The 14,855-nt window shown below is 44.4% G+C and overlaps 1 protein-coding gene across 7 annotated transcripts in view; it reads left to right on the plus strand.

Annotated features, from left to right (window-relative positions):
- The window catches only part of LOC135385788 (galactosylceramide sulfotransferase-like), a 435,824-nt gene that overhangs the window by 398,830 nt on the left and 22,139 nt on the right, over positions 1 to 14,855 (plus strand). For 6 of the 7 annotated variants that reach the window (XM_064615301.1, XM_064615300.1, XM_064615302.1 and 3 more), the window contains one exon: positions 8,831 to 8,881. The exons of the other annotated variant lie outside the window; for it this stretch is intronic. In XM_064615301.1, the coding sequence (XP_064471371.1) occupies positions 8,831 to 8,881 (51 nt within the window). The remainder of the gene's footprint in view (positions 1 to 8,830; positions 8,882 to 14,855) is intronic. 7 annotated transcript variants of the gene reach the window in all.

A 14,855-nucleotide genomic window follows, 5' to 3' on the forward strand; every position in this document is an offset into this window, starting at 1 on the left:
GCTTCGCATCTCTAGTACTGTTTGGCGCGCTACCATGTTGTTTAGTACGTACAAACTAGCCGAACTTGCTGTTCTCGTCTGCTATCGTTTTAATGTCAGTATGAACAGACTGGCTCGTGCCGCTGTTCCCTCTCCCGTGCCACGTTGGCGTCCGCTTCCTCCTCTATTTACAACACCAATACAATGTAGTTGCCGGCGCAAAAATTCAGCCAGAATTCCAAACTGAAAAAAAAAAAAAAAATTGTGTTCTGATAACGAGATCATGTCATTCAATTTCAGCGTACCTACCGACTTTAGCGAGTTTTGGTACATCGAAAGTTATCAAATCCTATGATCTCATTATTAGAACACAATTTATTTGTTTTCTTTCCCAAAAAGCTTATCTATCTTCGCGAATTTGTATGCAATTTATTTTTCATGCACCTACGCCGTGACCCTACGACCGAATACAACAATGCACGAACGAGGCAACTGGTACACACTGCAACCATACTTGTAAGGGCCGAATGTCGTCTTCGTAGAAATACTTTTAACCCGTCGATCAGGTAACGAAATGTTTTCTTTGCGGGCGACGGACGCTGTCGTGTATAGCGATCACGCACGGAGAGCGCCTCACAAAGTGGGCTGGTCCAGACAGCTCATTTTCTTGTTATTTTTGCTTTAGTCACTGATTCTCCTTTCCCACTCTTCAGCCAACCAAATTTTCCGTACCTCCGGAAGACGAAATCTGTCGTGGGGCTTTAAGAAGGAAAAGAAGTCTAGTCCGTCAACTACATACGCAGTTGGAGATAAGGAGACGCAATCGCGCGCCAGGAGAAATATTGCAGCGCCACCACGCAGCATATGTCATGTGGCCAGTCTAAGCAACCAATACCGAAGCAGACGAGTGAGTATGATGGATTATATCATCCCGCGGAGGAGCGAGTGTGACCTCTCTGTGTCCAGCCATCTTATCTGCGGCGGAGTAATACTTTGAGAGCTGACGGACTGCATTTCTTTTCATTCTTAAGTTGAACGTGAGTATAGCCCCCGAAGGACTACAAGTACTCTTCTCGTTTTTTACATACTCTTACAAAGCTGCAGAAGAACACACGGAAATGTGAAAAATACCGCACTTGCATAACGCCTCAGGTAGGTGGATGCTGCATGACCAACGTTAACGTTGTCAAGTGATATTTTTTTTAGTCCTATATTCGGAATTTCGGATATGCACCTTGCCCGGCATACTGACCGATTACTGATACTAAATGGGCGTACAGCCTCGCCTTTCAAAGCGAAGCCAGGCTCTTCACTCCAGACCCATCGGCGCCGGCTCCTTATACTTAAACCGCCTTCTGCAGAATGACCGTTGCAACTGTAAGTGTTCACAGGACCAGCGCTGAATATTTTAACTGCAACGAGTGCAACACCCTTTTGGCTCGCGTAACTCATTATTGCTAACAGAACAGCGTGCAGGGTATCTATAAAAGCGATGCCAATCAGTCGCTACTTGAACAACGTGAGGAGCTAAATAAGCTCGCGGGAGGACGAATAATGAATGGCTAACGACGCGTCTCGTGGGACATTATTATGGCGCGTCCGTGCGTCGATGTGACAACAGGTGGTCCTAACACGACACCGTTTCAAAGGCTCCCCTGAGATCCTCATTTTTTGTTTTTTTATTAGAACGCTGTTTCAGCGCTCGGGGATACCGTGCTCGTCGCTTGTCCGCTGCTACCATAGAAATTAAGAATAGAACAGCATTTTTTCAGTTTGACGAAAGAAAAATTCAGTTATTCGGTGGGAGCAAGTTAAAGGAGCAGCAAAATGACATTTAGGGTTATTCGAAACGTTGTCTAATTCATCGAGCAGACTATCGGGAGACACCGTGCAGAATATTTTCCTTCAACGTTGTCTTCACGACCGAAAAATCGCCCTTGTGCGGAACGGTGTGACCTCGGAGGCGGTGCTTCATCTGCTGCCGTGACGTAAGAAGCAGAGTGTGACGCAGCGAGCCCCCTGAGCCAACACCACCTAGATAGAGAAAGCCTGCTTACTGGTCGACGTGACGTAACAATTAAGAGTCAGACAATGAGGATCGTGTTTTCAACGGCCGTAGCCAACCATGAACGTGCTTTCAGCGCTCGTGGCTATGCAGATGAACCACTGTCGTCTGCGCGTTGCGATTGAACGTCCCCGTGTACTAAATGGGAAAACTTGGAAATAAAGCGAAAAACGGTCCGAATCTTTCTCAAAACTGAGTTTCTTTAAAGCGTCTTGCACTTTATGTCTAAAAATTAGGTCTGCAGGTTCCAGGTGAGCTACAATCATTTGCGGGTTCTTGAATTCGCAGAACGGTGAATCGCAGTAGCAGACGAATTCTGACTCTTAATTGAAAGAGGGAGAGCAGGCAATGCGCAGGCTTTCTCTGTCTAGGTGGTATTGCCTCAGCTAGCCACACTATCTATCCTCCAAATTTTGATAACGAAACAGCAAAACTTGCGCAGTCGTGTTCAACCTTAAAACAGCACCTCAGGTGCTCCAGGAGAGCTTTATAATGTATTTTTTATTACATTATAACCCTGGTGGGCCACAAATATGGCCCCTAAAACTATGTGCAACGTTTCAAGCCCCCTGTTCCGGTATGGTTAAATGTCGGAAGAAAGTGATGCTCCGACAATGCTGTTCTTAGGTTGAACACAACACAGAGGAAAATATATTTGAATGCTTATGCGGGTAGTATACGACGCACATTCATGCTACGCTGGTTGCAAAAGACTACTTGTACCTATAGCCGCTCGTATAAAATGTACGGTTGCGTTGGCGTCTCGATTCGTCTCCTTATTTTCCCCATCATCTTTCCGTTCTCCGTCTTGCATCATTCCTCTTAGCCAGGGTATCGAACCGGAACCGAACCGAACCGAACCGAAAACCGGAGCTGAACCGTAATATTTTCACGAACCCGAACCGGAACTGAACCGCTATATTTTCATCGGCCCGGAACCGAACCTGAACCGGAACTAATGAAAAATAGTTTTCCGAACCGGTTCCAGAAACGATTCAGGGCGCGAATGTTCTCTGCTCTACCTAGGCACGTACGGTTATGACGACACCACGATGAGTCGGCGGCACTGCTTTGCAGATTTCATATTACAGCTCCACTTAGCGAGGGATATCGCTAGTGCAAACTCACCAGTTCTTGAAATTCTGCAAAACACCTGGAACTTAGTAACCCTCAAGGGTTGTCCTTCTTCGCAATCTTTTACTTGCGCTTCCTCCTTAGTCGCTTAATCACGTAGACAATATAGCAACAACAACAAAAATGGTGTAGAGTCACACTGAGCCTCGTCCTGTCTTGTTGCTGTTACCGTCCTCGTCGTCCCTCCTCAAGCTCAAGGAAATGCTGCCTTTTACATCCTGAGCCTCGTCCTGTCTTGTTGCTGTTACCGTCCTCGTCGTTCCTACTCAAGCTCAAGGAAATGTTGCCCTCTACATCTTCACATCAGCTCGCTTGCCTCCTTGTGTTATGTTCAAATCACACCGTTAGAGGCGGGCACGAAGTACCAAACGCTGCTACTCGTCGTCTTTTTCCATTGTCCTCTAAAGAGGGGTGCCGGAGTGTGATACCAAGCAAGAATTAACCCAGGTGAAAAATGTCTGCAATGTCAAATGGTTTATGAAACAATTTCCACTTTAAACCACTTACGTACAAAGTGATTCACGGTGGTTTCAAGTGGAAGTTGTTTCATAAACCACTTGTAACTGCAAAAAATTTTCACCTGGGAAGCGAATCGCTAAATATTCACCATAAACACAAAGATTCACTCATTTAGATGACTAGCTACCTTTACAATGCTACCAATAACCATATGTCGACATCGAAATACCGTCAATCGAAAGCGTTCTTGTTTTTAACGGATGTTGCGGAGCCTTGCACATGCGAAGGCGGTAGCTACCACCTGGGACATCGCCAGCGCACGCAATTCAGTAGACGCAGGAGCAACGAACAAACGCAGGCTTGGGGACCCTTGAAAGGAACGCGTTGACGGAGCAAACACGAAAAGCATTAAGAGGTTAGTGAGTTGCTCAGTTATTAAAATATGCCCCTGTAAAGGAGGTGAAAAGCCGTCATCGCTGCTGAGGTCATTCTTTGGTTATCGGTTACAGCTCGTCAAAAACAAATATATTGCGATTTCTTAAGAACAAGTTGTGTTGTGATCGTTCAGGCGTTGAAGGAAGCTTCACGATCACCACAAAACCAAGATAACCTTACTTGTGCCTCTGTTTATACAACAGTATACTATTTTGTTCTGTAAGGCCAGGAAGACGTATAAAAGGAGGCTTGTGCAGTGACGTCACGTTTAGTCATGTGACTCGGGAAAACATATTGCCGCACCGGAGTTACAGTAGGAGGGCATGTCGTGAGTTGTTGCGGTATGCGGGATATTGGAAAAACATATGCTGTTACCTCATTCGGCCCGCAGTAGGACGCATGTGACGCATCCACGTATTTTCCCGAGTCACGTGGGTCAAAGGCTGCGCGTGACGTCATGTGCACGAGCCTCATTGTGAAGCAGCCGCTCTCACGCGCGAGAGTACCACCGTATATAGCGTGATGGCAGTGATTAATGTTTTCCCATTTCTTCTTTTTTCGTTTTGATGCCACTCGCAGGTCCACCATGCGATAACACGATACACTTGTGTTTTGCTAGAAGATCTCGCCATCACGTTCCCTACACTTTAGCGTATTTTCGGAGAGTGGGGATGCTTCCCTCACTATACAGTAGCTGAACCGTTATGAACCCGTATGAACCGGTTCGAACGGGTCCGAACCGTTATACTTTGCGCTCCGGAGCTGAACCGGAACCGAACCGAAACGTCTGGATCTGAACCCGAACCGAACCCGTATTTTTTTCGGTTCGGCACCCTGCTCTTAGCAACGTCATATAGTAATTGCCCACTTTTTCCTGACGACAGATGTCGCCTAGTTCTTATTGGCGTGTAATGACCATAACGCAATGAATGCAATGGAGCTGTGGCACCCACGAAGTCGCGAAACGTTGCAATGTCACTAAGGGACGTCAGAACCCGCCACGCCTCTACTTTTCCCAGCTCTCACTACAGCGACGTGATAAAATCGACCCGTCTCTGTCCAGTGGGCTTAGCTATGCCACCGTCGTCGCAAGTGTTAGTCTGGAAACATTCGCTGACAGCAGCATTCATCATGGAGAAACTGTACTACGCTGTCGCCAAGGAAAAAACGTGACAGCTGCTATGATACGGTACGTGCTGTTGTTGCAGCTGTGCCACAAAACATCATCGTAGCGTGCTGAATTTTTGGAGCCTATAGCTGGTCCGACACAAACGGTCAGCTTTCAACATGCCTAGATTTCTGTACGCAGGTCAACAGACACGTATATGCAAGTACTGTTTCATATCTTTAGTTGTCGCTGGAGTGATGAACGAAGAATCAGTGATTATTGATGCGGTGATCAGGCATTTTAAGAGGTGTCGCGTAATAATTGGGTCATTATTTCGTAAAGGAGCTCTCTTCCTAAATGCTGACATGCACTGTACAACATGTAAAGCTCGAGCTTATTTTGAAATAATCGACTAAAAGCGAGCAATCTGTTCACTTGGGACATCGACAACACCCACCCACCCACCCACTCACTCCTTAACTGCCACAAACAAACAGCATAAAAAGAAGTGCCAAGAAAATGAGTCTGCAAAGAAGCGAACGTGTATGAGTGGACCCGTCGAAAATAATGCAGTTATTCCTCCGCGCTGCATAATTATAGGCCTCGGTGCCTTACTCAGCGTGTTCATTCATCGATTCCAAAGTTGCCGTGCGCAACACGAACAAGTACGGCGGTAACATAGTTGCCTGGTGCAACTTACTTGGGCAGGGTGTTTTCTGCAAGCTTCGTTAAACGCTGTATACTGTGCGCTTGTAATTCAAGTTATACATGGAAGAACGTTATGAGTGGGCAAAATTAGTTCATACGGTATCACGACGATACTGCTCACAATAACTGCTGAGTCACCCGTGCGACTACCTTCTGTTATTTTTTCCCCGTTTTCCAAAAGTCAAACTGCACTTAAAGGGAGTGGGGGTGGGAAAAAAAAACTTCAGGATGTTCGGGAGATCTAAACGGATGTGACAAGACAGCTCTTATTTCCAAGCCGTTCTCGGTGGCTCAGTCGGTAGCGTGTCCGCCCGCTCATCCCAAGATCGCGGGTTGAAACCCGGTCGAGGACGGTGGCAATTTGGTGGAAGGGTACAAGTTGCTCAGTCTTCCGCGTGGGGCATTAAATGGGCCGGGCCGTGTGTCGAGATTTCGGCGCCCGTTAAAAAGCCCTCAGGTGGGCAAAATTAATCCACAGACCTGACCACTGTGGCGTCGTTCATGATCACAGATGTCTCGCGACGTAAAGCCCCGAATTGTTTCTTTTATTTATTTTCCTTAGTTCCAAAAATAACGTCCAAAAAATTTGCAGACAGTAGAAATAGCGTTGTGGGCTAATTGTGTGGTTTTCGAAGGGGACTACCTGGATGGTGACTAAGTTTTAAATTTGTAAGTAGTATCATACGCTCTCAGAAAAAAAGGAGTAACTGTGGAGTAACAATCCACATTTACTCCATTTGCTTTCCCCCTGTCAGTCGCTTACTCCCTCTTTCTTCCTGCATTTACCATGTAACTCCATCGCTGCAAATCTGTACTCCCTCTTGCCGGCCAAATTTCAATAGACAAGTGATGTGACATCACCCTCTTTCTCGTACGGTGACTTTCGAGTTATAAACTTGTGTACTACAGTGCAGCAACAACAACAATAAATGATGACGATGAGATGGGCAGCCGTCCATATATTGCATCATTTTTGTTAGGGATGTGCCAACCGAATAGTCGAATCCTAGGCAGGGGTTCGAGATTCGCGAATCCGAATCTCAGTGCCCAAAACGACGAATCGAATCTTTCGAATCCACCAACCAGGTTTGTTTGTTTATTTTTCGAATTGGCGCCTCCGGAGGCCGCCGGAGCCTCATTGGACGACAGACGTTTACTTGTTTGTTTGCTTACATTGCTGTGAACTGAAAGAGCTTAGGCAGGAACTGTTACATTACAAGTCTAAAAGTAACCTGGTTTTGCTTTTGATTGTTGCTTAGTTTTATGGAAATAATCCACCCTCGAGAATTTATGCATTTCTTGTAGTCGACGAACAACATGTTAAATAACTTACTTTTAACAAGAACTATATGTGGGTATATTTTTTGTCCTGAAACTGAAGCATTATTTAGTTTGTTTGTCATTAAACAAAAGTGTCATATTCTGCTGCAAAACATTTTTCACTAAAAGTGTTTTTTTTTTTGTTTTTTTTTGCTTTTTAAACTCTTTTAAAAGAAAGGATTCGAAAGATTCGAGATCCGTAAGATTCGTGGATTCGTAGAACCTTCCTTGGATTCGGATTCGAAAGATTTTGGATTCGTCCCATCTCTAATTTTTGTTATATATTCCATTTTTTTGCACCAAGGCTCTCAGGTGGTCAAGTTCTCACCGTTACGTGAGAGCACATCGTGAATGTTACTGAGGGAAGCCGAGATGTTTTTTCTAGTGAGTAGTTCCGTGGGACTACTGAAATTTCTTAGATGGAGGTATCACACCCCCTACCTCTCGTACACTATCATAACACTTCCCTTCCTCTTTCACGCACAGGTTTTCCCATCCCCATCGAGTATGTACTACGACGACTTGCTTATAAGCGGATACACAAATATTCCAAAGTCAGAAATTTCACAGATGATTCCAAAGCAGCTGCAGAGGCACTGGCATAAATCTATTTCATGGTGTTAGCATGATACCTGTAACTGGTGTCATGGTTACTCCTGGGAAATTGAGTAAAAATATCTCCCCCACCAAAAAGGGAATACTCTAAGGGACAAGCCATTTACTCCCCTAATGGAGGTTGTGACGACACCATTTTTTCTAACTTAAAAATAAAATCAGTATTGTGCATGTGTGCGTGGCCCAGTCTGAAACCCCAACAAATGTCCCATGGAGGCCCTCGGGGCGCCAGAGAAGACGTCGCCGAGGGCTGGTCGATATGGTGGCAGTGTGTTCACTCCTGTTGTTGTAAGGCACGGCACAGTGTTGCAAACTGACGCTAACCATAAAATGGCAAAAGTGGAGATGAATAACCACCATGCGAACGATGCAGTAGCGCAAGACATAGACAGATTATACCGCTTGTGCTTCAGCTTCGCTTTTGCGGAATTTTTTCGTCTCCCACGACATAAAACTTAATTGCTTCCACATGCTCTCACGCATCGAAGATTATATTGTGTGGCTTAAGATGTCATTTGTCCTTCTTGTTGAGTTTATATCCTGTCTGCGTACAGATAAGGACGAAAACGACAGCCATTCCAATTACAATCATTACGAGTAGATTTACACGTAAGGTGAGTCGGCCTATTTGTGTGGCGACATGTTGCACGTGCCACAGGGTAGGACTGCGTATAATTTGGACCACCTGGGGTTCTTTTGACGTGCGCCGGAAATCTCCGACACGCGGTGCTGGAAGCAACTCCCCCACATTGCTACCAAAATACACAAAATAGCGGCGGCCAAAGGTTGTGCGTTAACCTCAGGTGTGATAATTGGCTGCGAGATATCGCAGAAATGAAATACGCGATGTAACATGGTTTTCCGGATACGCGCAGTTGACAAGTGCTTGTCGTCAGTGAGGTCAGCATGAGTGCCGTTGCCGTAACGCAAAGTAGCACAGCGAATGCTTTTGCTATGCACGCCCTTAACACGCTTAATATTCTGACGCTTGGCTTCTGCTTTTGCAGCTTGGATATTGCCAGTTCCTCCTCCGTCCTCTGCCAGGACGAGTGCCGCACGTAAGACCTCTTTCTCTGTATCTCAGCAAATAGTTTCCATTGAACACCAATGTTTCCAAAATACCGTCGGATATCCGACATTGTCGTTGTTGATGTTTTTAAGTGTTGAGAGAGGTCAGCCAATATTTGGCTAAAAGGTCCGACAGAGGTCCGACAAAAGGCTAAAATCCGACATTGTGCGAGCAATCTATTGTCTACTCAGACGATAAAGGGCGTAGAAAATGTCTCTCTGTGCCGCCTAACATTTGAAGACTGTTTGAGTTTGATTTTGAGAAGGTCGGGTAGTCCTATGAAGGTGGCGATGCTCATGCGTAGGGTCATGCACAGTGTTCGATGGCATTCTTCTTATTGCCCAGTTTTTCCCCGCACTGCAAAATATACGTATGAGAAACGAGGAACACTGGGCACGTATTTGTTTTGTTCAAGCGGCATTCAACCGACATAGGAACAACGATCTATACCTGTGTCTAAACGTTCATTTAACCTTGAAAACGTTTTCTAAAAGTACGGAGTTCGACAACAGCACGGTAATTACAAAACGCGTCGTGCACTATTCCTCAAACGTGGTCTGCCCTCTGGGTTCTCACAATAAGGGCGTCGACGTCATTTTGGCGTTCTACGCTGGCCACCTCTCACAGTGCTGCGCTGCGTTTTTAGGAAGAGTTTTGAGTTGAGTTGAGTTCAGTTAAGAAAAAAAAAAATGGAGAAATAGGTACTCATTACGAGAGCCGGCTACTCCAGATTACTTAGAAAACAAAAATGCATAACTACAATAAGAACAATGAATGACAAAGACACTCAGTCAGAGTTTTAAGTTGAGTTGAGTTGATAAGAAAAGAAAAAAATGGAGAAATAGACATTACGAGAGCCGGCTACTCCAGATCACTTACGAAAACACAAATGGCTATATACAATAAAACCAATGAGTGACAAAGACACTCAGTCAGTCACTCACACACACTGTCAGACACTGTGTCCACCGACTTTAGATCCACTCCGCTACATTCACGAGCCACAACGTATTATTTGTACATCTCTTCGGGAAACCTTCAGTACAGAAATGAAATCATAAGTTGAGAAGTAGAAACGAACGAAGAGACGCGAGCACAAGGAAAAGGACTAGACAGGACGACACTGGGACATTCAAGGGGATAGCCAGCGGTTGTCCTGTGTACTGCTTTTCCTTGTGCTTGCGTCTCTTCGCTCGTTTCGGCTTATTAGCAATGTACTGCTTCCGACATACGTATTGCGACATACTTGTCTGTAATCTTCATTCAGTGGTTCAACAGCCCACACAGGGTCTTGTCGCCTTCGAAGGGGCTTAACTGCCAATATTGTGTCTTAAAGGGGCACTAAAATGCAAAAACACGTTCACTTCAACTTGCCTTACACGTTATGATAATTTTCCACTTGTTATCATACTTCAAAAGTTTGATTCTGTTACGAAGCTACAATCAGAATTATACCGGACTCTTTCTTGCTTCGGCACTAAGCAGTGAACGTCGCTTCAGCTCACTGATCTCTATGTATAAAGGCTGGATCGCGCATGGGAGAGGGGCTCGTGGGGGAGAGGCGTGCCTTCGGGCCGCCATGTTGGTGGGCCCTAAAGTGCTGTGTGTGCCCATAGAAAACAATGGGAGGCAACAGAGATTGTGAGTATTTATTGCGCTGCTAGCATTGATCGTTGTTTCTCATCACACAATTTTGTAAGGTGCCAGTATACTGATGTATCCTAACAGTGTTTCACAGGTGTCCTGCCGTTCGATTCTTAATTACGTTATGTTTTGCATTCCGAAACTAGACCGTCAGTGCAGTGCAGCGCTGGGGATTGTACTACAGCACGTTTCCCAGCCAATATTTCAATAAGAAACGACTTGAGGTTAACAACAACCATGTATATAATATCCCGTACTACGTTCTGGACAAAAATTGTTCCATAAAGAACGGTCCGGGAAAAGATATACTCGCATGGCAGAAAGAGATCGTTCTGTAGAATCACAGCCGTTGTTTTAGCCGTGTATGCGTTTAGTATGATTTATATCAAGCACCGCCTTAGAAAGAGTCTCTTAGTAAACGACAGCGGTGCTTTGCCTCGCAAATATGGACACACCGAAGCAGTGCAAATAATTACTTCACGCAATTAGATCACACTCGTTAGGACAGTTAATCAGGTAGTGATGTAAGCTTAATTAATTAAGTTACTTAGAAAGTGGTAACACCTCCTTGAGACACAGGACTTATCTCTTTTTGAAGTACAGCCCTTTTATGTTTGTTTGCTTCTTCCTTTATTTGTTCTGATTATTTGCAGGCGCGGTTGTGCCAAACTGAATGTCCTTCTCCAGCACTCACATGCTTTTGTTGAATACAACTGCAGCGTGAGAAAAGCTGCTTGGGGATGGGGTCCTGCTATCCAGTGCTGGCTTTGTCATGCTTGTTATGTGGAGCATGTTCCAAAAAATGCAGCTCCACGTATGGTCTTCAAATTGCAACAGGACAATTTGGAGCTTGAAACAGTTGTGATTGTGTCATTTTGGCCCTCGTGTACCCAGTCTGTGAAACGCAAACAAAAAAGTCTAACACAATATGCTTTTGTAATCTGAGATTTCCCTACACCCCCCCCCACCCCCCCCCCTGCATTTTTGCAACCCCCCACCCCCCTGAAATTTCTCAGGTGACTCCACCCAGCTCGGCCATCAACACGTTCTGGTAGTGAGTCCGCGCAGCGAATTATGTCAAATGTGCTGTCGAATGTGCTGTCAAATTTGGGCTGTAGGACCACAGTCATGCAGATGATCGTACCATGCATTTGTCCAAAATCATTTGAAAGTGACTGTGCAATGCATATATTGCGGGTATGTACGAGCAAAAATGCATGCGGGCACGCAAACTCAATGTGGATCATCAAGAGCCATTTGCGCCCAACTCAACCAAGCGAGGTATTCTAAGGTTTTCACCGTTGATTGCTAGGTGTTCGTTGACAAGATGGTAGTCTCTTATCTTTGTCGGTCATGTGATTATGCATCTTAATGTTGAAATGCCGTTCACAATGAATCTCTATTCTAATGCACTGTGTTCTAAAGTAATAAGGTGTACAAATAAACCGGGAAAGCTGTGCAGATACGTCACCATTGTGCCACGATTCTTTCCGTGTCTAAGAAAAATTCCGTAAGTCACCAAGCACCCTTGAAAGCTCGGCACCTCCCCAGTAGTGAATTTCTGGGGAGATCACTGTTTGTAATGAAGATCACTGATGATGAGTAAAGAGAATATACGAGTTCAAGTTTATTCAATATTTTATATCATTCATTACATTATTCAACATTTTATGTCAAGTTTATACAACATCAAGTTTATTCAAGTTCAAGATTGATTTCTTGCACTTATGCGTTTCAGGATACAATGAACGTGCAGGGAGGTCGCAAAAGGCTACATTTATTGTTTTGTGACCGTGCTACAATGGCAATATATATTTTAGGAATGACAATGGTCAGGTACGCTCTCTAAATTTGTAGCACTCAATTTTAGGTTGGAATGAGCAATGAATAGCAACTTCCCTCCTGATATTTTCTCATATATGCTAAATTTTAAATTTAATGTAATTGAATATGTGATAATATAATAATAATATATAAGAATATAGTATGTGATAAATGAATGTGATCAACAGTAGATGTAAACAACATGAGTAGCCAGAGAAGTGCATTCTCAATAAATTTCTTCTTATCGCGTATATGTGCATGCCTATTAACTGAAACTTAAATTATCACAGTTCACAATTATCACAGTATGAACAGTTGACAAGTTTTAATTTCTGAGAGTGTACTGTAGAGGCTGCTTAGATCTACAACAGTTCATACAATGTATTATATACTGTGAATGCCTTTAAAAATCCCATGTGACACATATCCCTTTACTTTCTGGAGGTGCTGTGGTAGTGAAAGTTTGTGGGCATTACGCAGGTTCTGCACTCATTTCTTGAGTATGTCGAGGCAGCTGTGAAGTAACCTCCATTGATGATGATTATTCCAATTTTTATGGTGCATCAACAACAAAGGAAATAATACATCAGAACATTGGTTTGGGTGCAACCAGTTAAAAATGAATATGTTGTTTAATAAATGCATTGGACAAATGTTAAAACATCAGTTTAAAACATGGTTTACAATCCCTGTATCTTCTAAAAATTAAAAAGATTAAAAACTCTTCTAAAAAGAATTATAATCTCTATTATATTGCTCGGTGAAGGAGCCTAAAGTGTAAGGTGTGTTTCTGACGGTGAACATGTAAGAAAATATGCAAAACTGAGAGAGGCTAACCACAGTGCGTGCACTGAGGTTGTTCCTTCCTGTAAAGTAGAAACCAGTGGATGAGGAACGTGATACTTACCTGTACACCCAGCCGTATCACACTGCACAGATTATTCACTGGGTAGCCCTCATGACGAAACCTGTATTGAGAGACCACTTTTGCTTTAAAAACTGCTACAAATAGCACGACACGCTACAAATTATTACTATCGTAACAAGCTGACGATACAGCTCAGACACAAAGGCGTTATTCAAGTCTCGCCACACCACCGTTACGTAAGATTCTTTGTCACAAATCAAACCAAGGCACAAAACAATACCAATACATGAAAAAAGGTGACAATCGTGGTCTCATTATGACGTAATACCGAACTTGTGCGTAAAGGTAATTCAAAGAAATGAATGTGGCACTTGCTTCCGCAGAGAACACGGTGTACCATGCTAGCAATGCATGCAAAAAAGCGCTCGAGTGCTCGCACATATATTGATGACAACACTACCTGCGTAGTGTAACGTGTTCTTTCAAGCATATTATGCACTCAAACTGTATTTGCCGCAGGTTAAATTGCAAGTGTGGTCGATTGAACGTCGGAAGAGCGATCAAGCAACCTGCATCCAGTGCTCGTTTTGGGCAAAAAAACACTTCATAATGGTCAACTAAATATACAGAATGGACGCCTATTTATTCCTCGATAAAGCGTGACTCACCTGTATAAATTTAGGCCCTGTATCCTTGCCAGTACGGTTGGTACGACCGTAATTGCAAGAAGTTGCCATGATCGCTGCGGCGACTGTTGTGGGTACAGTAAGATGGCGGCCGGTTTCTTCACGCTCGCGCTCCCTATCCGCGATCCAGCCTTTTACAATCGAGATCAGTGCTTCAGCTCGTGCATCGAGTATATATCGAGTGATTTTAGTCCATGCTGCGCGTGCACGCACGTGCCACGCCATGGAGCAGTCCCGGCGAAAAACGTAGTGCGAGTTACGAAGTAGACTGGTGTCGCTGTCCGAAGGACGTGAAGATAATAGGTGTCAGTCAGATAATAGGAACATTTGTGATAACTGTTGTGGTCCACAATTCAGTAAACCAGTACTGCGAAATGCAAGAATAATGTGCATCATGCAGCGCATGTAGGAACACTATGATCGGACCCGTTCCAAATCCACACGCACACGACAGGCATGCGCGTGCTTCTCATGCTGTCTCATTGGATGCCGCCAATCTTCGCTTTTTGAGGATCTCATTCGTTGCCGCCAAAGGTGGCTCCGTTTTTATTGCGTTTCTCTTCTAAACGGTAGCACTGTGTGAACTAATTTTTCATGCACTGTATTAATTGAAACACTGACTTTCATTTGAGAACAAGTTGTTTTTGCATTTTAGTGCCCCTTTAAGGCGGACCGTATGCCACAGGATTCTATTAGTCAGGAGAAATAATATTGCAACAGCTGGATGTTTCAGGTGGGACATACAATGAGCTGTCGATTTCAGACCGATATGTCGCGAGCACTACCAACTAGCCCAACGTGCTTCGCCGCACAACTCATTTAAAGGGAAACCTATCGGCAGCATTGGAGCCGCAATAGTTCGGCGCTAAGGTTATGGCAGTGGCACTACATAACCGAGCTCCCACAAAGACGCGGCAGGCCTTGCGGGCGTGCGGGATTGG

The sequence above is a fragment of the Ornithodoros turicata genome, chromosome 2 (assembly GCF_037126465.1).
Source record: "Ornithodoros turicata isolate Travis chromosome 2, ASM3712646v1, whole genome shotgun sequence".
NCBI lineage: Eukaryota > Metazoa > Arthropoda > Arachnida > Ixodida > Argasidae > Ornithodoros > Ornithodoros turicata.